General features: G+C 39.0%; 1 protein-coding gene across 2 annotated transcripts in view; it reads right to left on the bottom strand.

The window, feature by feature from the left end:
* Positions 1–1,952: 1,952 nt before the first annotated feature.
* LTBP1 (latent transforming growth factor beta binding protein 1) overlaps positions 1,953–25,555 on the bottom strand; it is a 365,237-nt gene continuing 341,634 nt past the window's right edge. For both annotated transcript variants that reach the window (XM_044292462.1, XM_044292464.1), the window contains 8 exons: positions 20,289–20,453; positions 19,998–20,084; positions 19,670–19,798; positions 16,472–16,612; positions 13,130–13,300; positions 9,793–9,909; positions 4,007–4,159; positions 1,953–2,958 (listed from right to left, as the gene is read on the bottom strand). In XM_044292462.1, coding sequence (XP_044148397.1) covers positions 2,786–2,958; positions 4,007–4,159; positions 9,793–9,909; positions 13,130–13,300; positions 16,472–16,612; positions 19,670–19,798; positions 19,998–20,084; positions 20,289–20,453 — 1,136 coding nt within the window. In that variant the 3' untranslated portion in view covers positions 1,953–2,785. The remainder of the gene's footprint in view (positions 2,959–4,006; positions 4,160–9,792; positions 9,910–13,129; positions 13,301–16,471; positions 16,613–19,669; positions 19,799–19,997; positions 20,085–20,288; positions 20,454–25,555) is intronic.

Below are 25,555 nucleotides of genomic sequence, written 5' to 3'. Positions count from 1 at the left end.
TGGGGTACTCCGCGATCTCTACCAAACTTAGTCAACCACTGGGCACAGTGGTGACCTGCCTCAACCAGGGACCAAGAAGTAGAGGCAGACAGGGGCACCATCAGATTGGGAGAAGGGTGGGATGGAATTGTATTATTTTTCACTCTTATAAGCATTGTTCAAAAATAAAATAAGTGGTCTGGTGTGGGATCAGATTTACTTTGAGGCGTCTGTTCTCTAATTAATTTAAGGGGTCTGGTGTAGACTTTGAATTTATTTAGGGTTCTGGCCTGTAGTCTCAATTATTTTTGGTTTCTAGTCTGGGTTCTGATTTAATTTAAGGGTTCTGGTCTGAGTCTTGAATTTTGTTAAGGGTGAGGACAAGGATTTGATTAATTAAGTGGTATGGGCTTGGAATTAATTTAGGGAGTCTGATTTAATTTTGGGGGTCTTGTCTGGAGTGCGAATTTGTGTTGCTATAGAGAAAGGCTTGTACCCACCAATTTGAAGTTAAGCAGCTAGTCCATCTGCACCACATGGCAAGCATCTTAATCTCTGCCCCACCCCAGCCCTGAAGCACCCAGTTCCCTTCCTGAAACCAGCCAAACACTTTACCTAAACATCCTTATCTCGGCAACAGCAGCCAATCAAAAGGAATTGCACGTCAAAGCTGCATTCTGCTTGGCTGATGCAATGTACAGTGCACAATTTCAGCATCTAGTATTAACAGAAAGAGCCTTTACGCTATATATATATATATATATATATATATATATACACACATACTACCTATCTGCCTATTGTGTAGGTTCCCCTTGTGATTCCAAAACGGGCATGGACTTACTATACCTTGACATTAGCAGCAGATCTTTAATTCCTGTAATTTTCACATGGGGACCTCTATGAATCTGTGACAAGCGCTTGATCAGATTGAGATCTGAAGAATCGGGAAGTCAACACCTTAAAATCTTTGTCATGTTCCTCATATTATTCCTAATTAATCTGTGCAGGTTCATAATACAGCTAATAAAGCCACTGCCAGTGGCTTAGGGAACACTGTTGTCATGAATGAGCATACTTTGTCTGCAGCAATGTTTAGATAGGTGGCACGTGTGAAATTCTATCAAATTATAGCCATGCGAAAGCTAGAACCCAAATTTACCTGCCAAAACATTGCCAAAAACTTTGCATGTGCCTTCTTCCATAGTGCATCCTGGTGCCATTTCTTCCCAAAGTAAGTAACATATATGCACCCAGATGTTCACATGATATAATACAAAACATGATACATCACAACAGTCCATCTTTTTCCACTGTTTCACAGTCAAGTTCTGATGCTCACATGACCAATGTACGCGCTTTCGGCAGTGACCAGGAGTCAATATGGGTACTCTACAGTCTGTGCATATACAGCCTCTTATGCAGCAACCACACTTTTCTATCATAGCATTAACTTTCTCAGCAATTTGTGCTATAGTCATTCTTCTGTGAGATTGGTCTAAACGGGCTAACCTTTGCTCACCACATGCATTAATAGGTTGACCAGTTGTCCTTCCTTGGAGGACTTCTAGTAGGTACTAATCACTGTACACCGGGGAAACCCAATCTGCCATTTTGGAGATACTCTGACCCAGTCATCTAGCTATCAGAATTTGGTCCTTCTGAAGAACTGATCGTTCACCTACCGGCACAGACCTACTGTCTTGAATCCAGTTCAATCCAGCCATGGATGCATTGAAGCTATAATGGTAGATGTAGCTGATCCCCCTTATTTAGATTTTAACTTTTATTTCATCGGACTGACTCCTCTGGTACGCCATTACTAAAAGATTACATATATAACGAAGGTAAATTACAAGCAAGTATAAATTGTCAATGTCAGTGAGCCCTATACACAGCCCTGCTTTTTAAGAACATATTTGCAATTTCTCATCTTTCTCAACATAAATCAGCGTGTATATATAGTACAAAAATAAAAATAAAGTGTTTTTATTGTTGAGGTTTATTATACAGCTTTAATATGTTAAGAAACTCAAAGAAGATGTCTGTTTTTTCATCTTCAATTTACAAATCAATTTTGGACAGGGAAACGTATGTATCTAATTTAATGTACATTATGGGATGCAATGTTTCCACAGCAGCTTTGCAACTTGGCAAGAAAATTCCTAAAGAGTTTAAGTGCAGTAAAAAGACAAAGGCAGAGTAAAAAAAATCAATATGATTTTCCAGCCAAGACTAAAAAAAAATAAAGAATAAAAAGATGCCTGCTCCACGGGGCAGACGGGAGTTTATAAAATATTTCCAGGCAAGTGATAGCAGAACAATGTGAAAGAGTCCATAGAAAATTGCCCTACAGGATGTCTGCACCAAGGTAACGTAAGAAAACTAAAAGAAAGAGTTCTCAACAGTTCTGAAATGGTGCAGTCTCCAACGCGCTGCATCGTCATAAGTGTTATAAAATGCTCCCACCTCTAATAAAATGCCAAGTTAATAAAGCAATAGTACAAAATATAATAATAATAATAAACAGCTTAAAATATCATCATCGCTTTGTCTATTTACCAACAAATTTATGCAAAATCAGACTATATATACTTGGGTGGTTTCTTCCATTAGAGAAAATGTGTCCATTTGGTCTGTAGAGTTGATGCACAGTACGTCAGACATCGCATTCCACTTCCAGATAATGCTGCTTCCACACCAAACCATTGCTTGAGGCGCCACTTTCATCTCAAGTAACTTATACAGCTTCCTTTCCTTATACAGTGCAGAGTATATGGGCTGAGAAATTGGAGCTGCTCTTGTTCTACTCCAGTTCACTGTCATCTCTCTCTGAGTTTATTGCTGTGCAGTAGTTGGGTTTATCTGATGGTCTGTAGCCTGGTAGACACACGCACTTGTACGAACCTTCTGTGTTAATGCACTTAGCATTTTTGCAGAGAGACATCCTGCTGTTCAGCTCATTGCACTCGTTGACATCTACAGGGAACAGAACCGGTAAAGCTATCAGTTACACACAGCCTTTGCCTTTTACACAGATACTGTATACTACAGTACATTCCGCCTTAAGACCACATATATATGCCCCTAACATAACTAAATACCATGAGTGTAGATGGAAACAGGATGTATAGTATAAATGGTTCAAAACTATTGTTCTCAAACTACCAAAATCTGTTAATCAGGTACCAAAAGATGCTCAAAATGAACTCTTTCATATTTCTTTCTCTTGCTTATATAACGCCAAGACATCCCATAGGGCTTCCACAGTCATAACTCCTTGTCCCCAGTGGGGCTCACAATCTAAACTCCCTATCAGTATGTCTTTGGAGTGCGGAAAATAACCCACACAAACACAGGGAGAACATACAAACTCAGGGGCTGCAAGGCTAGAAAAATCTGTAAATTTGGTTCTTATTTTGTTGCTTCAGATCATAAAAAGTTTGCTAAAAACAGGCAATGACAGAAGAACCAATACTCCTGTTATAGATCCTTTATTGCTCCAGTGCCACCAGTCTTTGTTCAGTGGTCTCATGTGTAGATGGGCAAATCATCGCTGCAGTCCGGCAAACAAAGACCAGTGGGGAGCCCTGGAGCTGAGGATCTAACATTAAAGTATTGGTTCTCTTCTTATTTTAGTACACTGACCGCTTTTGACTAAATTCTATATGATCTCGACTTTGAAGAGTTTACATTCATTGCACCTCTGGGCTATGTACATGGTTGTACAGGCTACGGGGCCATATTGTACCTACATATGCCTTTTGCTTTATACGGAGCTGTATTTCAGGGGTATTACAGAGAAATCCTTTTTATATTGTCATAATGGTAATCTGCATGAATGCAGTGTTTCGCCATACAGGATCTTTGCATAAGACAATGCCATCTGCTTGGACCCTTAGTAAATTCCATGCACATGGAGATTAAACAGAAGTATGCAGTTAGTACTAAAAGTTGTCATATGGGGGGCTCAGCGTGAAACTGATTATTATATACTAACTTGGCAAAGAATCTATGGTATTCTTACCAACGCAAGTCATCTTCATGATGTCCAGGTGGTATCCATCAAAGCAGTCACAAGTATATCCTTCCTGTACCCGCACACATCTACCATTTTCACATCCATTCAGGATGCCACACTCTTCAGCCTGCAGCTCCTCATACTTGTCACTTTCTTCACCTACAAAAGCACAGAACGATTACAATTAAAGACGTGGACATCATCTGACCAAGATGTCTAGTGTACAGCTGATGAATGAGATATTTAATGTCTTCATATTGCACGTATCAATAAATAAGAATTATTTTACCCTAAAAAATAAATAAATAGAAGTGCCTGACTTACTTTCTTTTGTGAATTTTTACTATTTGATTCAGCTGGTTCTGAGTTATATTGGTGCAAAAAAGGATTTTCAAAAATGACAACCAAAAATGCAAGTTGTTACATCACCCAGCTTTCCACACACACCAAATACATTTATGAAAGGTTACACAATGAGGCTCATCTTTTCCCAGAGCTCTGCCCGTTCAAGCCTTGTAAAGGCACTGGTGTTGTTCATTTAATGCATTTTTATTATGCCAAAACCAGGAGTAGATTAATTCATACTTTTATAAAAAAATATTTAAGTCTAATACTTAAAATATGTGATTGCTATCTAAGGGTGCCTTTCTGGAAGACCTCTTTAGAAAAAGCTTGTATATTCCTCCTCATATATATGGCTGTAATGTATTAATCTAATGTAAGGAACACTTCCATGCCAGCAGAGGGCAGCAAAACTCCATAGTGAACATGACCAAACACCTCTATAAGAACTAAAAAGTATCATTATTGTTGAAAGTTTGCATTTATTAATTTTTATATTCCTCAATAACAACTATTTAAATCACATTTATCAAAATTAAGCATACAGTATCAACTGAATAAACATCTACTGATTGTTGCAAATTACCCTGCTCTTAACAATTGTGTCTTTTTGCTTTTTTTTTTACCATGAGATGATATAATAAACTTCAATACTTCTGTATTGTCGTGTATTTTGCCCATCCTTGTTACACAAACAGGAATCCTATTAGACTCTGTGTGCAGGGCTTATTAGAAGTGAAATGTTGAAAAAGCATTGGTCACTTCCTCTGTCTAAGGGCTCATGCACATGACCGTTGGATATTTTGTGGTCCATAAATTACGGATCCGCAAAACACGGATACTGGCCGTGTGCATTACGTATTTTTCAAACCAGAACAGCTGGCCCCTAATAGAACAGTCCTATCCTTGTCCGTAATGCAGACAATATTAGGACATGTTCTATTTTTTTGCGCAATGGACATAAGGAAACAATGCACACAGAGTAATTTCCATTTTTTTCTGTGGCCCCATTGAAAAATATGCACGTGATATTTTCACGTGCATGAGCCCTAACTTTAAAGGCATCATTACAGTGGCTGAGGATGATATATCTGGTGCAGGCTAGACATTTTTGTATTACTTTTTACCAACTATTGGTTGGCTTACCCTAAGACACAATCTTGTGCCAAAATTTTAGGCAACTTTGCCACAAAATGTATGTTACGCCACATCCCCTTTCCCACTAGTTTACATTCATTCCTGCCACACCATGCTCCCTTGGCAAGTTGGGTGCAGTGAATTTTAGCAAAAATAGGTGGGCCAAATTGCACAAAGAAGTGCCAAAATGCACCTATTCTTTTCTACCTGTTGTATAGCTTGCTCACCATGGTGTAGCCATGTAGTGTAGCTTTCTCATGATTGTATAACCAGTCTTAGAAGTAGAAATTATAGGGGTCATTTAATAAGGCCCTTTGCGGCGCAATCTGTGACTTCTCCCCGCTAACAGGTCTAAAAAAAAGTGGGCATGGCGTGGGCATGCCCATCTCATTTACCATTTCCTACACCTGTTTAAGGCGTAGAAAATGGTCTAAATGTAAGACTGCTCCGAAGCTGTCTTACATTTAGAGGAGGCTGTGGATCTGCTGAAGTTATGAAGAGGCCGGCACCTCTTCATAACTCCGGCGGATCCATCACCAGTGCAGGGCTTATTAAGACCGGAGTCTAAAACGCCGGTCTTAATAAATGTGCCCCTATGTAATTAGCTAATATTTCTTTAAACATGCCATTTGTCATTTGTGCTGCAGTTTTGATGTAGTTATTTGAGCTAAAGACAGGAACAGATAAAAAAGGCAAGACTGATACTGTATGTCTCCTCTCTTTTGTGACCTCCCCTGTGTTAGACAAAAAAATAAAATAAAATAGGAATGCTATACATATTCTGTCCAAAAGGCAGCCCTATGGATAAAATATAATAGAGAGACTTCCCACCAAAGCCACGGTCTACAAGAAAGCACTTTGTGAAGAAATTTGAATAGAAGTAACCGTGAGTAGTGTCCTGGATAACCACAGATGGTGGCCATTATAGACCCTTGAGATGTCTTCATCCTAAGCTCAGGTGCCAAAAGTGTCTAGTTATGTAGCAATAACAGAGCAGGTGCCATACTGCTGCCTTTCTATACATGAAAAATCCAACAGGGGGTGTAATGGCTAGTGGTTATACAGAACAATATTAGCGCTATCGGGGAGTGGATGGTGGCTTGGTTCTTCAGATATAACAGCAGACCTGAATAAAATTCCAACGGTTGACAAATCAAGTTGGCAGCCAAACTAGCAACAGCTATATTGTAGCTTTTTACCAAACATGTATGCTCACAGATATACCGTATATGATCCACGGTCTCCAGAAGTTTATATGTAAAGCTCATTAAACATGGAGTTTTCTATGCTGTGTGTTGTTGCAGAGACATTTGCAAAGGTTTCTAGCTGTGATTTATTAATCTGCAATTCCTCACACTGCACTGGGGATTGCGCATTTGCTAAACTGCCAGCAAAACATACAGCCCATGTGATGCTGGATGAAGCCCATGCATATGAATTCAGACTGATTACTGGCTGACATGGCTTTACATAATGTTTCTTTCCCTGTAAAAGATAAAAAAGGATTAACATCTCTCACGGGAAGTAAAAGCTGTTCTGCTGAAATCTGAAAAATGTCTGGCTATGGAGGGACTCTATAAAAGATGGATTTACATTGCTTGTAATATGACAGATTGCAACAGTAGCTGAAGGCATACAGTATTACCGTATTCAATATTTGGGTTTGAAGATTTTGGTAAATGCTAATTTGAAGATGGGACTCTAGGCCATGCTGCCTTGTCATTTTGTGTCCCTTCATTCCATATATGTGTGCAGTATTAATGTTGACCTGTCACCACACCAGACAGGTATGTGTCAGTTAAAGGGGTTGTCCACTTTCTGGTTACTGTTGACCAATGTGTTTGTAAGAGGATTATAGAGCACTTACTAATATAGGCTATGTTGATATTCTGCACCATTTTCTGTATTTCAAAAGATATGATCCCTTAATGGTCAAGTCTGTTGTCCTGTCCCTAAAATGGCTCATGATGGAGGGTCATGTGACCAGGCAAATCACCTCCATGTGATGTCACTTCCATTCAAATACACTGCACCTGCAATGTTGGGAGTTTGGTGCAAGTGTAATGTGTTAAAATAGAAGAGGCTGAGTGACCCTCCATCAGCAGCCATTTCATATACAGAAGGAGGCAGACTTTATGAAATATAGCAAACAGCAGAGAATATCAACCCAGGCTGTATTAGTAAGTGCTATATCGTCACCTACACATGTAACCAGAAAGTGGCCAACCCCTTTTAATACTTGTATTCTTCAAATTACAATTCTAAAACAGTTTTTCTTTTTTATGCCTTTCTTTTGTTATTCCTTCTAGAAATGTATGACTAAATTGACTGTTAAATCAGTGATGTCATACTCACATAGCAGGGGCTGATGCAATCTTCTTCTGAAGCGGTGCGCTAAAGTGTGTTGCTTCAGAAGATGCCCCTTAAATGTCCACCATAAAAAGATGGAGGTTTTTATGGGGTTAAATCAAGTCTTATATATTACTCAACTTTTGGTGAAACTTCACTTTTGTATTAGAAAATTGCACAGGATTTATTAACCAGTTCAAGACCAGGCCCTTTACCCTCCTTCATGACATAACACTTTTTCAGTTTTTTTTTAATACATACTGTTCGTCTTTAAAAAGCCATAACTTCTTTTTCAGTTTGGTTATGTAAATTTTAGCGTCTTTTTTTTGTGATACATGGAGCTTTATTGATATTCTGAAGTCATTTTTTATTTTAGAATTTTTTTTAATGTTTTATACCAGGGAAAAGGAAAAATAGTCTGCTTTCCATATTTAGCATAGCATAAAGTGCAATTAAAATACATTTTTTTTAATTATCTTTCCATAACGCTCATTATGAAATTGGGGATATATCGTTTATGGTCACCAGGAAGCAGGGCTGGAAGCTACGACAGTGTGTGTGATGGTGTTTTATTATTATTTTTATTTTATTTTACACTTTGTGCCCCTTATAAGGTCATAAACAGAGCACGTAAACATTACATTTTTTATTGCTGATTTCTCCTTTAACTGGGGCTGATATATCAGCCCTTGTTACAGGGGAATACTGCCTCTAGAGAGTTTGTACAAGGCTGTTCAGCCTAACTCTTCAGCCATACTGCATCTGCCAAGACCCAGCAGCTTGTGTAGATACCCGGATCCCAATGATAAGTGTGGATGCCTGGACTTTTATAGTCAACTGGTGGTCCTGAAGTGGCTACAGAGGATGTTTCATAAAGGTAAACCCAGTCTGTATTTTTTATTTATAGAGGTCATAAAAGGGGTTCCCTCCCTTAGCTGAATGGATAACATATAATGCTACATTTCAATTGCTGCTGCGGAAATATATAGCCAGATATAGCTTTCTGTCTGGAGATTATAGCTGATCACCAGTTTAAGGCAGCCCTATGCCACTCTGGCATTCATTAAACACGGAGCAGTTTCTGTATTCAATTTGCTGCCTCTGCTGTGGGCGCTGTTTTGGATGGCAAGCAGTCGCCATCGCCACTTGAATGAGGACATTGAAAAGTTGGCATATGAGCTTGTATATTTTGAACAAAATGTATACTAAGAATCTCATATTACCTAGCAGCAGTAGATCAATGCAGTCCATGTCTTTTAATCTACAATTTGGTAAATTTCAGCATGACCACTACTTCTCTTCCTCAACATCATCTGCCAGGAAAGAGCTGTAACATCCCCGTACAAAGAAGACAAGTCACTAACTGCTCCTGCCAAAATCTGTGAGTTGGGCTGACCTTGCTCTTATGTGTATAGGCACCTTTAGATCACTTTTATAGGTTTACAATCTGTCTTGTCAAGGAAAGGACAGCCAATATTCTATGGTTAAGTATAGAAAATCAGTAACCAACCTAATCAGCTACATTACAATAGGTTATCTTAGATATTCTTTCACTGTCCATGATTACCTACCTAATCACCTCAACTCTGCTTTTTCAAAGTGGCAGCTAAACTGAGTGCTGTTGAGAGTTTCTGACTAATTTTCCAAGCTTCAGATCTGCTATGTCTACTACAACCTCAAGTTTTATTCTTGAGCTGTTTCAAAGATGACATAAATCAAGCTGATCTTTATGATACAATCTATTTAATATGCAAGAGGTGAATTAGCTCTTCTCATCTGCCTGTGATTCCAAGTGACAGAGAAAAATGCAGCCCGTTCATAGGAATTCCAACCTCACAAAAAGAAAGCAACAATGTATAACACCAGGTACTAATAAATACGACAAACTGTTAATAGAGGTCAGATTGTTATTAGAAACGTAGATGAATTAGAACTCAAAGGATCATACATTTTGTATTACTTACGTTCTTGAAGGCTGTATGCATCAGGGTGTATTGAATAATCTCGGAATTCAAGGGCATCTTCTCCATAAGGTCGCCTAAATCCCGACTCTCTGAGGTTGCACAGAAATGCATGGTCCTCTGCACATAAAAATAATTATCATGATATGATTAGCATAACCACAATTTTTCATGATGTATATAATACGGGTTCTCCCTCACATCATACATACCAATTGAAAATATAATGGAATTCAAAACTAATTCTGGGCATAAGAACTGAATTATGACACCACCTTCCATGCTTTGTTACAATTCAGGTAAAAGTATTTAGGATGGGGCCACATGGATCAGCACCAAGGCAGCTGTGATGTGGCTGGAAACTGTAGCGGCATGCAGCCGCTGCAGTTTTCTTACTGTTAAGTGGCTGCATGGTGGGGGATCCATTCCTGACATTGCTTACTGGCTTTAGAGTTAAGCGCCTAGTGAGTTATGTTTTCCACATATTTAATTACCTTAATGTTTTCCCAAATATGAAAATTAACCGAAACCAAAAACAAGTCGTCTGTGAACAGAAAGAATGTCCTGACCATTCCCCCTTCATGTATCAACTCATTGATAGTTTGAATGGATTTTGACATCCCCTCTAGCGACTTTGCCATAAAAGCGGAGCTGAGTCATTAAAAATAAGACTGCTGCACTTATGATGACATGTCAGTTTATTTATGACTTAAGATACATTTATCAGTTTTAACATACAAGTACATTCTGGGGAAAACAAGCGAGACGTCGTCATTCTGTGGAATAAGGTTTTGTCTCACAAGTATCTGCAAAGTCTTTAACTGGTGGTGATTCACATGGGACTTTAATTTGATGCAGAAAGCAAATACCAACACTATGCAAAGAAAATTGGGGGACCACAAATTTCTACAAACGGCTGCTAATGGGTGTTCTTTCTGACAATCTGGTGGGAGGGCGAGTATTAATCAGTACGAACAAAAGAGACTGTAACTCTGATGTTGATATTGTAGGCGTCTCAACAGATGTTACTGCACAAACAGTCTTTTATGCAGAATCTTCCTCCTACTACAAATTCATGACCTCATATTAGGAGTGTCGCATCTAGTCATTCCAATATCTCTTTCTTCATCATACTATTATTATATTGTTACATTGTTCTGCTCTTAGAGATATCAATACCTACAAAATGTTGTCATGAAGTAATAGATTTTCACTGGGATGGGACAATACTTTCCTTTCTTGGTGATTAGGAACTTCTAGTGTTGGTCATGTTGGTGGAGGCACATTTGAATACCATCAGACCACAAGAGTAAAATAAGTTATGTATCCCAGATGTGTTTGGTGCAGCTAATGACCTAAATGTTTTTGGCCCTCTCCTAGGCAAATACCGCAGGCAAAAAAAAATCCACTAGGAAGTCTTACAGTACATGGGATGTCTTATGAAGACAACCCCTGCTCATAGACTCTCTTACATTATATGGACTTCATGGGGGAAGGGGCAATCTTGACCTCACTATATGAGCCAGGACAGAGAGCTGCATTGGTAGATTATGATGAAATAATGACTTGCTTAATGAATCATTTCAATAATTTCTGCTTTTCGCCGAGGCTTTTCGATACTCTATTGAAAAGGGTTCTTGTTCACGCTTCTTTAGAAGTCTAATTCTTACAGAAACTATTATCTTTAGAAATAAATAATGCCTTTGTAGTGCAGACAATACTTCAATTGAAAATGGAAAAAGCAACCAGGGAGCTCCTGCAATTCTTCCATAAACTATCAAAATGGGAATTTACAACAGAACTAATTTTAAGGCAACATCTTTGAAAAAGACAATTTATAGCCTGTTCCAGATGGCTGTAACTTTGGTCAGGCAGCCACACATCCTTCCTCATGTCTGGGAGCTGTATCAGCAGGCTCTTGGGAAATGAACCCGTTAGGCGGGGGTCTGACTGTTTCTAGAAACCTCAGGTTTTCTATTTCAAAATGACTACTGTGCGCTTGTGTCTAAGCAAACACTTTCAGGGTTTTATCTACACATTTCAGGAAGACAAATTATCGCCCACTGTGGAGACATTACGCCCTTGTCTGAAACGTATGATATAAATCTTTCAACCAGATACTATGATTAGGTATTATGGAAACAGTAAATATTACTGATGACTATCAAGCGCTGGACTCACTCCAGGATATATATGTAGGATCCTATGGCTCCAAGGTGTAAAAGCTCATTTGAGAGCCAATGCAACCACGTACTGCCATAGAGAAAAAGCATTATCCAACAAAGGCCTCTGTAGTTCATATATATGTCTGCTGGTTTGTAACGGCTATTCTTTGAGATGATATAATATTGTTACGAAGGAAGGCAAATAGGATATTGTGAAATGTTACCTTATATAACAGAAACTGTAGTCTGTAGAATAAACTGAATAGATATTACTGGCAACGGGGAGAATTTTGAATGGATAACTGTATATGGCCACGATTCAAAATAATTTCAAATTTTCTTTGTATCTTAAGTTAACCATATGTTTCTAAGAATGTTTTTATATTACAGACCCATCTTCCAGAATACACAAGACTCATTTTCAATGAAGAAGCTGCATAAACCAGAAAATGCTAATAAAAAGGACAGAAGACTAAATTGAAGCGTCTAGAGTGTTCTGTTTCTTCAGCATTTTACGGTACAGTGGCGTTCCCAAGACTAGCACTGGGTTGGAATTGGAAAGATGTCCCATTCACTTACAGTTGATTCTTTACATTAAATCAAACACATTTTTTGTTTCTAATGCACATTTAGAACTAAGGTCATGGTTTTATATTTCACTGGGCTAACATTTTATATGGACTTTGTATGTTCTTCTCATGTTTTTGCATCTCCTACAGATAGGAGTCTCCTACTATGCAGAAAAAACATACGGGAAAGGTAAACTATGTATGTGAGAGAGGGAAAATAGGCTGTGAGCACCAGTATAAAGGGAATCTGTCACCACATACCTTAAAATCAAAGCTTCTGTGCTACAATCCCCATCTGTGCATGCTGCAGCGAGACCTCAGGCCAGGCATGAATATTTCTTCACTACCTGGCCTTGTCAGTCAAAGTGGTGGGGGCTCGATCTGGAAACAAGATGAGCAGTGCAATAAAGCAACGGCACCAAGGGGCTAATGAGTGTAAACTTAAAATGCCTATTTCTCCAGATTGGGGACACTTTTGCAGATGGGACCAAGAGAATTAAAATATGCTGACAAGCGCACATCTGCACATGGGGAAGGTTTAATTTCAAGGTATGTGGTGTCGGATTCCCTTGAAGACATTACATGTTATCAACACTATTTCCTCACCTGAACCTTCCATTGGACAGAGTGCACACTGCATTCCCCATGCTACTCCATATAAACAGCAGCATTCTGTATAAGTAGTCTGCCTCCCCAATAAAGGCCGACTGCAAACGTAGTCTTCACTGAGGTTTTCCCAGCACAAATCTTGGTATACATCTGTTTCCTCTGTAGGTTCTGAAATAATCAAGACATTCACAATCAGTAATAATTTACAAGAAAAGTAGCCTAAGAAATTGCTTACAATATCAAAGGCACTGTTGTATAGACCACAACAGTGCAGCTGTCATAGGACAACCATGTCAGACGAGAGCCTAATTATGGGCCTCATCATTAACTGAACACTAAAGTTAGCAGCAGCGTCTACTTGCATCTCGGAACAGAGATAGTATGATTGAGATAGCAGGATTGACTGGTCCGTACTCCACAATAGACCAGTACAACAGGTTCCCCCAATTGTCTCCCAGCCCATTTTGGTTTACAAAGACATTGCGCTGTATTTATGAGTGTGGCTGTACTTGGGACTGCAGCTCATTCCCAGGCGTCTGTATGGACGAGCTACTGATTCTGTGTTAATAAGTACTGTGGTCCCTTCAATGTGCCCACGTGCTATCACAGATACCTCTTTTGTTAACAAGCAGCTTTGACATTTGGTTTCATGTTCCCCATTAATCACATCAGTCACTGAATGATCATTTTTCTGGGCCTTTCTGAGGCTTTGCAGTTAGGGCGATTTACCTTTATGTATATATGAAGCAATAAGTAATAAATGTTTTAAGCATTCCTCATTTATTCAAAAGTTTGGATTAATGTGATATATTGTATTTTCCAAATGCCATGTCAATTGAGATATATATGGGTTTTTACTTGGCAGTGCATAGCCATGGTCACATGCACCTGTCCAGCCAATCACTTGCTTCAGCGGTGATGTGGCCACAAGCAGCGTGTCACTGCTGAAGCCAGTCATCGACTAGAGTGGTCCATCTGACCATGAACATGCACTGACAGGTGTAAAAGTGCAGGTACCGAAAGATGGAGGCAGGGCGGCATTAAGCATGAAGGTAAGTATGAATCTTCCATTTCAGGGGCCATGCTGCAGGAACTTTTTAAAAGTCATTTTACAGAAATGTGGCAACATTTCCTTCCTGTCTCCTATTCATAAATTGGTGATTTCCTTCTCCAACGCTCTCTGGTTATTACCACCTCCTGTCAATTACAGGTGCCATGCAATAACCAGTAAGCATTTTCCCTTACTAGTAGGGAAAGCGCATATTGGGTAACACTTTAATAACCAGGCCTGAACAGACACTTTTTTTTGTGATTTAGAGCATGTGGTGGTTCGAACAGTTGTAACTTTGTGTTGTGATTACCAAAATCATTTTTGCAACAATTTTTCACTTGACACATATATGGCCTTATAATTTATTTTTTAGTTTAATTTGGGGCAAACTGTACAAAACATTTTTAAAAAGTGTATTTTTTTTTAAACTATAGCTCTTTATTCTTTAAATATGCAATCTGACACCAAAATACATTTTTATAATTAGTTCCCTATTTTGTGTCTGTCTTTTTGTTATATAATATGTATAGTTTCACGTGAATGGTGCAATAATGGTTATAGTTTTGGTTGGTGTGTGTGTTTTTTCTTTTATGTATTTTAGTATTTTTTATCCTTTTAACAAAAATTTTTAATATATTTCTATTACAAATATAATGACACTTTTTGTTAATTTTTCCTTTTTATTTTTTACTTTTATTTGTATTTTATTAATATTTATTTTTTACTTCTTTTTTTAAATATTTTTTTCCGCATAATTTTGTCCCCAAGAGATCACTGAAAGACCTTTGGGGACACAGACTTTTTTTTTGCACTATTTCCACTGTAACTGGGGCATCGAAAGGATGCCCAGTTACAGGGGAAACCAGCCTGCTGTGGGGGACGGTACACAGGCAGAGCTGATCAGGGTCTCCTGACCCTGAAGCTCTGCACTCCTTTGCCCCCAAGCCGGGTCCACCCGGCATAGTGCGCCGCTCACCTATCTGAGGAGAAGGCAGAAGCGATGATACACTGATTCTGCCTTCTCCTTGGCTCCCCTGCTCTCACTATCTGGGACCGTCCTGCTCCTGCTAGGCTGCTACTGTGCAGGGGCAGGAGCTGTAATGCTCCATCACTCTGCGCTACGGGAAGAAACACAGCTGATCGCACGATCACCTGTGTTTCTGTCCAGGAGGACAGGGGCCGCAAACCTTGGCTCTGGAGCCCCAGGTTGTGCACTTCTGGTGTAAAAGGAACCTTATTTGCAAACTGCTCCTCCAGCTATTTTTTATTAATACCACTAACTTTTCCAGCCTTTTGGTTCCCCTTTTCCAACTTTTTTTAGATGCTTTGCTGCCTTCAAGTTCTAAATGAATACATTTTTTATGAAATGGTAAAATGTCTGACTTTCAACATCTATTATCTATTGTGAGTAAAATATGGGTCTATGGGATTTAAAAAACCTTGTATTTGTATTTACATGTATTTACATTTTACACAGCATAGTAGAATACATGAGAGTGACTTTTGAAAATTATTTCCACCAGTTTAAAAAAAATACATAGAATATTCACATATACATTGTTAGTATAGGACAACATTTTGATGGAACTGTTCCATTTGGTTTATCCTGGCACCAACTTTTAGATACTAATAGAAATATAAGAGGAGAGCAGGGTGTGTAGGATAACAAGGGAGAAGGACAGTCTCTCACCTGGTGTTGTGCTGAGTGCACAACAACTGAGATCGCTTGCAGTCTAGTGAATGTTCGCTGCTGCACATCCTCCTGCCGTTGCTCAAGGTTCCAGTAGCTGCACACAGATATGGAGGAAGAAAAGAAGGAGATACAGGCAGCGCTGCAAAGAGGAGTTTCCACGGGTACCCGTTTAGAGAAGATTCAGCTTTATTGATGATAATGTTTCAAGTTCCAACTGTGTGGGAGGTACCTGTCAATCATTCCTCCCTCTTGTTACTACCAAACAGGCTTTTTTAACGGCCAGTCTTGTGCCTTTTACTTATTGATGTACTAACTTACCCTGAAACGTGTTGTTTCGCATCAATAAAGTTGAATCTTCTCTAAACGGGTATCCACGGAAACTATTCTTTGCAGTGCCGCCAGTATCTCCTTCTATTCTTTCTCCATATCCCTGACCAACTTTTAGATGCCAGTTTGGGATTCCAGAATGTAAAGGTTGACTACACGATGGCAAATCCTAATGTTGTCTCTTATATAATTTTGTTTGCCTTTAATCAAATTATATTAATTAGCAAGATATTCCTATCATTCATGAACATTTCACAGTGCTACTTACCCACTGCATCCTGTGGCCTTATACACCTTTTTCCAGAAGAGTCCAGGACCATAGGACGTGTGCAAAAACAGCTATATGAGCCATCAGTGTTTATACATTCACCATCAATGCAACTGCTGGGATCCTCACATTCATTATTATCTAAAGGTGAACAGAAATGACAGAGTGGTTAAAACTTGTTTCACTGTGCAGATCCCTGTAAATACCCAAGAGCTGTAATGTGGGACTACTTTCAGGGCAGTCCGTTCTATTGGTAAGCCCACATAAATCAGCAGCTGCGAGGAGCAGCTGTACACGAGCACTGAGTAAATAATTAGAAAATCCATGAAACTGGATATGGTTAGGTAGTGAAGAAAAGCCAAAGTGTTCCTTTGTTGTGGCTTTAAGCATTATTTCCTCTCTCTGATACTTTTCTGGGTTTTCCGCTTATCCAGCAGAATGTTTTGTGAGGGCGACAGTGAGATTTGCATGCGGTATAAAACTTGAAGACAGAAGAAGGTGATTTTATGAGGAAAGTTTGGCATCAGGTTACACAAATTAGCTGGATAATCATCCTTCACAAGAAAGATTTCCACAGAGGACCTGCAAATCTTACTAGAATCAACACTCCAGTATTATTAGCAAAACACCTCAAATTTCCAGGTCAGTCAGAGATTTATGGATTCTTGTGAAAATTAATAAACTGTACACTAAGGATGAACCTGCTACACATACAAAATATGAACTTCTTTTTTGGTACACTGAAATTCAGTTTTTCTAGATTAATTTTGCCAGATAACATAATTGTGCCATATTTGTAGCATGCACTGGTGTACAGCTCCAGACAAAACTGCAGACCATAGAACTATGATACGGTTGAAAGCAGAAGTTTACATATACTATATAAAAAGACACATATGCATGTTTTTCTCAATATCTGACATGAAATCTGAATATCTGAATAAACCTTTCCTGTTTTTGGTCAATTAATTATTATTATTTGCCAAATGCCAGAATAATGAGAGAGAGAATGTTTTAAGGCATTTTTATTACTTTCTGCAAAGTCAAAAGTTTACATACATTTCATTAATATTTGGTACCATTGCCCTTAAACTGTATGACTTCGGTCAAACATTTTGGATATCCTTCCACAAGCTTCACAATAGTTGGTCGGAATTTGGGCCCATTCCTCCTGACAAAACTGGTGTAACTGAGCCATGTTTGTTGGTCGCCTTGCTCACACCTGCCTTTTCAGCTTTGCCCATACATTTTCAATAGGATTCAGAGCAGGGCTTTGTGATGGCCACTCCAAAACACTGACTTTGTTATCCTTAAGCCACTTTGTAACCAGTTTGGCAGTATTCTTCGGGTCATTGTCCATTTGGAAGACACATTTCCGTCCCAGCTTTAACTTCCTGGCTGATGTCTTGAGATGTTGCTTCAGTATTTCCAAATAATCTTCTTTCCTCATGATGCCATCTATTTCGTGAAGTGCACCAGTCCCTCCTGCAGCAAAACCACCCCACAACATGATGCTGCCACCCCCGTGTTTCACAGTTGAGATGGTGTTCTTAGGCTTCCAAGCTTCTCTCTTTTTCCTCCAAACGTAACGATTGTCATTATGGCCAACAAGTTCAATTTTAGTTTCTTCAGACCACAGGACATGTCTCCAAAAATGTAGGTCTTTGTTCCTGTGTGCATTTGCAAACATTAATCTGGCTTTTTTATGTTTCTTTTGGAGCAATGTCTTCTTCTTTCAGCCCATGTTGATACAGTACTTGTTTCACTGTGGATATTGACACAATCTTACCAGCTTCTGCCATCATCTTCATAAGGTCTTTTGCTTTTTTTCTTGGGTTGATATGCACATGTCGGACCAAAGCACGTTCATCTCTGGTACACAGAACCCGTCTCCTTCCTGAGTGGTATGATGACTGGACATTCCCATCTTGTTTGTACTTGCGTATACTTGTTTATACAGATGAACAAGGCACCTTCAGGTATCTTGAAATTGCACCCAAGGTTGAGCCAGACTTGTGCAAGTCCACAGTTCTCTTCCTGATATCTTGGCTGATTTCTTTAGACTTTGCCATGATGCTACACAAAGAAGCAGTGTGTTCAGGTGGGCATTTAAATACATCCACAGGTGTGTCTCTAATTAACTCAGATGTTGCCAATAACCCTAACAGAAGCTTCCAAACACATGACATCATCATATCATGTAAACACATGCGGTCGTGTGCATGTGCATGAACCCCAAGAATTCAAAAATAATTCCTTAAAAATAATTTGACCTATTCCTACATTAGACATTTACCATATATCAGAGATAGCATGCAGCATTCTCCGCTGAGGTCTAAAAGCCACCTTTACACAAGTCGACTTAGCAGGCAATTATTGAGAATGAACTGTTCATACCTGATAATTGCCTGCTTGTCAGAAAGGTGAGAGCTGCGTTTACATGCAGTAATCATCTCCTCTGTATGGGGATGAGCGATTGCAATAGCGAATCCTTTTTTAGGGACAGCAGATCGCTGTTTGTTGTCCAGAAATGATAATTTAGTTGTCTGCATCAGTGATTCTTTTGCCTGATAAACGAGGATTTACCTGTAAATGAGTTACAGGAACAGCCATGAAAGCTGGAATGTATTGTGGCTCATATGATAGAGACATCTACAATAGAATTTTATTTTCCAACTGGTATAACAAAATGTTTTGAAACTACAATAAATAAATTAATACATTATACATTTAGTATAATGGTGGATAATGATAGCAGATAATTGGGGATGAATGCTCGTTCCTAACAGTCTGTCCGTTTAAAGGTGCAGCTGAGTAACTGATGAACAAGAGAAACGTTCATTCATCGGATGAAACTGTCGTTAGGGCAGGTAAGTTAATTATTGTTTCTGGGCAGCAATCTGATGCCAGAAACAATGTAGCTGTATGAGGACGAGCGATCACAATAGTGACTGATCTTTGTCTGTAAATGCAGAGCTTTTCAGCCCCCACTGAATGAGCAGCCAGTTGTTGGGAGGGAACGCTTCCTTCCTGATAATCGGCTGCTCCTCTCCACGTGGAAATCCACCTTAACATATTTCTAATGTCCAAAATTGTGTTACATGCAGAATAAGGCTGCTTTACTGAAAATTAAAGGCATATGTCAGGCTATAGTGGTACAACTGGACTGCTGTCTTTCAAGGCTCATACTTCACTTACCAAAACACTGTAACTTCACAGGATCATAATATGTGCCTTGCTTGCAGTAACACTCAAAGCTTGCCTCTGTGTTTAAGCAGAATCCATTTTTACATATTTCGCTTCCAAACAACATGCACTCATCAGCATCTGCAAAAAAAAGGGCATACAATGGGATAAAGCTGAGTTTTATAAACATGCAAGACAAAAAAAAATCTAAGGTTTCAGACCAAAGTAAAGCCTGGCACTGGAGCACGATTTATAATATTCTGTTTGTTCTACCATGCCCAGATTAACATCAAACTTACAGAAATCCAACCTTTGTAGAAAAAAGCATATAAAGACTAACCTTGGTAGGTCAAGCCATTTCCCTCATAAAGGGATTCCTTGGATGGGACGTAGCCCTTTCCCTCGGGGCACAAAAGTGCAAATTCATCTATGAGAAATAAAATCAAATTTTTGATGTTTTTGCATACAGTATACATAGTTATACATGTATTTTTTTAAGCGCTGGCTTACAGAGGTTCGTAACACCTTTATGTTTGATAAATACTGTATGATACAACCGAAATATAGGTGTTTTTTTAATCTTCTGAAAATTAAAACAGAACAATATCCAAAGCTTTAGCTCTATACATACCAGATCCTATAACAGGACATGGAAACATCTCACAGGTATCTCCCCAGGCCGCACCCAATGTACAGCAGCAGTCTTGCTTGCTAACATTAACAGTCAGCACATTCTCACAGAAATTGACATTATTGAGATTATAGTAGCACTGCTTTACTTCTTCGTCATAATGACCTGCAAAAAATAAAATAATTTGTTCAGTACAGGTATATTTTTTATATGAACTTAGTCTTGTTAACAGGATTGCAAGATGGTGTAACCTATTAGGCATAAAAGTTCACACTGTGATGGATGTTGGTCATCAAAGCACTGCATGGGTCTCTTGAGTTTACAATAATATCTCGGAAACTACTAGTAGTCCATTTGGGGAAAACCTAACTGACTATCTATCTATCGATATTTAACATGTGCGCTACACTGTCTGTTTCCAGTGGTAACCAGAACAATTTTAAAAACAACAAAATGAGGAACAAAATAATAAAAATATCAAGCTACTATACTAAGAGTGCAAGTGTAACATGTTATGTTATCACGTCATATAACAGATGTAGTAGAGATGGGTTGCACTCCAGGGTTGTAGGGGAAGGTTCTTGCAGGATTTTTATTACTGATAGCCTATCTTTAGGACAGGCCATCAATATCTGATCACCAGGGGCCTGACACCCCACATCACCACAAATCAGCTGTTGTGCAGTAGCTCCGGCACTGGAATTATTGTACATAACTTTGTTCTTTATGTAATGCACAGAGCTGGTTACTGTAGTGCACTTCAATAGCAGCAGCATTGCAATAACCAGTTGCGTCAACTACATAGAGGATGAAGCTGTGTAGTTCCTACACCTAAACTACCCTGTAACAGCTGATCGGTGCATGATGTTGTACCCCTGCCAGATATTGATGGCCTAACCATCAACGGTAAAATCCTTAGATACCCCTTTAAGTCAAATGCCACAGTAAGGGTAAAATGAAAGAAAAAAAAAATATTAAATTAAGAGCAAATTTGAGTGAGCAATTCTTATATCTAGAATGGATCTGAACAGAGGTCAAACAAAAAATACATATTCTGCAAAACATATACATGAATGTAAGCACTGGCATCGTTCATTTATTATAATTTCTAGTCTCACTCATGTTTGATCTTTATTAATTTCTTTCATTTTATCTTTACAGTGGCACTTATATTAATATCCAGGAAGGACCAAAGTATCCCTGAAATAGGCTGCACCTACATGAAACGGCCACAATAAAATACACTTGATTTTGCCTCCATTCCTGAGAGTGCCATGCCTTCTTTAACATGTAATGGATGTAATCCCCAAAGAGTAGAGTGTAAGACAAAACTCAGCTGTTTAGATCCAAGATGGATTGGCTTGTGAGAGGGGAAGAGCAGAAGTTATGCTGTGCCAGTCTTCATTTTAAGGTGTAATATAAATTTTTCTCAGCTTAGCTTTGGGCAGAAAATCTATATAAAAGGGAAGTTTGACTTGTGAAGAGAAGTATACTTACCCGATCCCTGCAGCTTGGTTCTAGCTCAGTGGGTTCTGACCTGTCTTCTGGTCCCCGCATGAAAACCTCCTGCATGGACGGGGTCATGTGCACCGGTGCATCCAATGACTGACCACAGCAGTGACATGTCCACAAGCAGCACATCATCCAGCAGTTGGAATTAGTCAGGAGTGGACCCATGGAACCAGAATCAAGTGGAAAGGAGCAGGTCACTAAGGTTACTATCACAAGCTTAGCAGGGGGAGGGTGCAATTTTTTTTAAAAAGTCAACTTTGGACAAACCTTTTAAGGATAAATGGAGCGCTTGACTGCCATGCTGTCCTTTGTTACAATACTCGATCCAAACTGAAGCACACCACAGAATCATTGTAACCCCAATGATGTCCACTGGCCATAACTCGCATCTCAATTACAGGAAATGGCTCCTTAATACCTTTACTATAATGGAATTCCACCAAAATGAAGTTAGAGGCAAAATCAAAGTTTGGTAATTATGTTTTATTCACTTCAGTTGTGGTCACCTTTTGAAAAACTGTCAACTGGAAATTCAGCCATATTGGTTTAGCTTCCCAGAAACGGATGTAAATGATTATTTTGTCACTACATTTAATCAATGAGACATTGACAGTTGTGTCATAAGTTTCTGAGAAGATAATTTAGAAGTGACAACCAATATGTCTGTACATCATGTTGTCACTTTAGCAAAAATGTCAATTAAAACTGAATAGCAAAAAAGGCAACCGAACTGTCAAGAAGCATGATTACCAAACTCTGGCTGCTGATTTGCTACTATAAGGCAAATGTTATGGTTTTTATGTAAATTTGCTTAAGGGGCATCTGTTAGCAGATTTGTACCTATGGAACTGGCTGACATGTTGTATGTGCGCTGGCCAGCTGAAGGCATCTGTGTTGGTCCAATGTTCTTATGTGCCCGCATTGCGAAGCAAAATGATGTTTTAATATATGCAAATGAGTCTATAGGAACATTGGGGGGCATTACCCTTACACTTAGAGGCTCAGCTCTCTCTCTGCGACTGCTGTGCCCTCTGCTCTTTGATTGACAGGGCCAGGCGGTGTAAATGTGATCACGCCTGTCAATCAAAGTGCAGAGGGTGCAGCAGTTGCAGCTAGATCTGAGCCTCTAGGAGTAATGACAACGCCCCCGTTGCTCCTAGAGGCTCATTTACATATATTAAAACATCATTTTTCTCAGCATGGCTGGCACATTTGAACATGGGACCAACACAGATGCCTTCATGGGTACAAATCTGCTGACAGATGCCCTTTAATTACTTCAAATACCTGAAAATACTCAGAATAGTGACCTGGTCTATCAAGTCAAATGCTGAACACACAGATGGCAGCAGACTTTTAGAAATGGCAAGTATCCAGGGCAGGGCGTAGCCATTATTACCCATTATTTACCATCCTGCTTTTTCTTTTACTTAAAGACTTAATCAAAGAGAGACATTTGATAAAGAAGAGAACCTCATCATAACACTGGCAGGAAAAACATTTTTCTTCAACAGACTAGCTTTTGAGGAATTAATGGCCAAGTTTGTATTTCTGCACATTTAACAAAAACATTATTACAGTCAAATGTCTGCAGGGAGAAGTGCGCAGTGCTGTCCAGCAAGCACAGATGGCAGCAAGAAAACACTCCTTTAGTTGGCAATCTAGTGCTGTGTATTACACCAGACTTGTAATAATACGCCTCTTTCAGACAATTTGTTCAGTTCAACTCTATATATGTGACCAGTAAATCTCTTCAGGCTTAACTTTTTCATTATTGGATGAGCTTATGGCGGTTTTATCAGTGATGGTACAAGATGTGAAGAGAATACTGCAGAAGAGAATCCACTTGGCAGCTGCTATCTGGATTGATAGAACAAAACAAAGTCCTAAAGACATATCCCAACCTCTTCCTTTCATCTTCCTACAACTAACCTTTAGCATCCCATAGTCAGCAATTGTGATAATCTGACATCTGGTTGGTCAGAAGGTTGTCAGGGCATTTTAGATTCACTTGTACAGTATATAACTGATTAATTGTAAGCAAAAATTACATTAAGTTCTTAAAGGAACTGTGTCATCGGCTCTTTAAATATCAAATGTACTACAGTACTGTAGGACTCTTAAATGGTGGTTTCTGGGACTAACAAATTGATGACCTACCCATAGAAGAGGTCATCAATCAGAGATCAGTGGGGGGTCTGACACCCAGCATCCCCCTTAGTGGCAGTCGCAGATGCCAGAACACCACAGCTCCATACGCTGTGTAGTGGCTGTTTTCAGGTACTGCAGCTCACCTCACATTCACTTAAATAAGAGCATCCATCATCTGCAGTATCTGAGAACGGCTTTCACACAATGTACAGAGCTTCGGAGCTTCAGCTTTGCATGCGGCTTACACACAGAACCACAGTCTTTAGCTGATCACTTGATCAGTGGTGGATCCAGGTGTCAGACCCTAACCAGTTTCATATTGATGATCTTCACTATGGATAGACATTGGGTAGAGGTGTATACACCTTGGCCTAATTAGCTTACTGTACACATCTGGAGTGTTTTGTATAAGGCAGTATTACAACGAAAGGGTGGGATTTCAGAGGCACTCAGGCTGGCATCAAGAGGCGAGGGGGGATGTAAAGCATCTTTGCTTACAGACATATCTCAGTGACTCTGTAAAGGCTTCTGCAATATATCCTACTTGCGTACACTGTATCCAGTTATCAAACGTTTCTGAAAAATGGAAACCTGATGATAGGTCCCCATTTAAAAGGACCTGTCTGTCAGAAAAGGGTAATTTTATTAAAACATAGTATTTATGAAAACAAATTTAGACATTTTTCTTTTTCACGTGGGACGTGTTATACTACTGAAAATTAAATACAGAATGCTGTCCCTCTTTAGCAGTCGGCACACAGCGATAGATCTCCTATATGGATAGGTAATCCATTGTCAGTTTACTGCTACTGTGAGGGAAAGATGCTGTTGGCAAGTAAATACCCATTATTAATAGTAGATGTAGAATTGAGATGGTATCTGTCTCTCTCCGAAACAAATCATCAAAATCCAAATTTTGGGAAAAATTTGAGACAAATTCTTAATCGATAAAATTAAATACCCCATTTGTAATAAATATCAAATATCACAAGATGGTATATGGTAAAAGAAAAAAGACTGGCAGGCAAAGTAAATTGATCACTGTGGAAATTTTCCAATATAAAAGAAATCACAGCGTTGTTTCTTTATATAGTGATGTAGAATATCAAGCACACTAACAGGGGTGAACCTTTACACCACTAAGTTGTAAAGTACAGCACTTCTTCCAATTTGATTTAATGGCCATAACAACATGTGCAGAAAATCTCCAGTTTATAATTGTGTCATAACATATTCAGAGAAAACAGGGAAATAAATATCCTAGCAGGTTATAATATATGTGGGTTAGGGTGATAACGCTCATCTCAGATAGACATTATAATGGTGCTGTTATACCAGAGAAGTAAAATACCTGCGATTCCTACAGAAACAACATTTAAAGTGTTCCACAACTACTCTATTAGCTTTTGAGAGACTGTAGCACATCCATATGGGTCTTGTTGAGATAAAATAGTGCAGGAGAGGAGACCCTTCTACTGGACAATCAAGAAGACAAACAATCCTGATTGCGCCATTATTTTTCCAACAATTTGACAGAATCTACGACAGAGATTCCTAACCAAACATTCGGCCCCGGATGTAAACCTATCCTTACAGATTTTGCA

Source organism: Bufo gargarizans, chromosome 4, assembly GCF_014858855.1.
Source record: "Bufo gargarizans isolate SCDJY-AF-19 chromosome 4, ASM1485885v1, whole genome shotgun sequence".
NCBI classification, from domain to species: Eukaryota; Metazoa; Chordata; class Amphibia; order Anura; family Bufonidae; genus Bufo; species Bufo gargarizans.
Note: the sequence above shows the minus strand (reverse complement) of the source record. Positions and strands in the feature narration are given on the sequence as shown.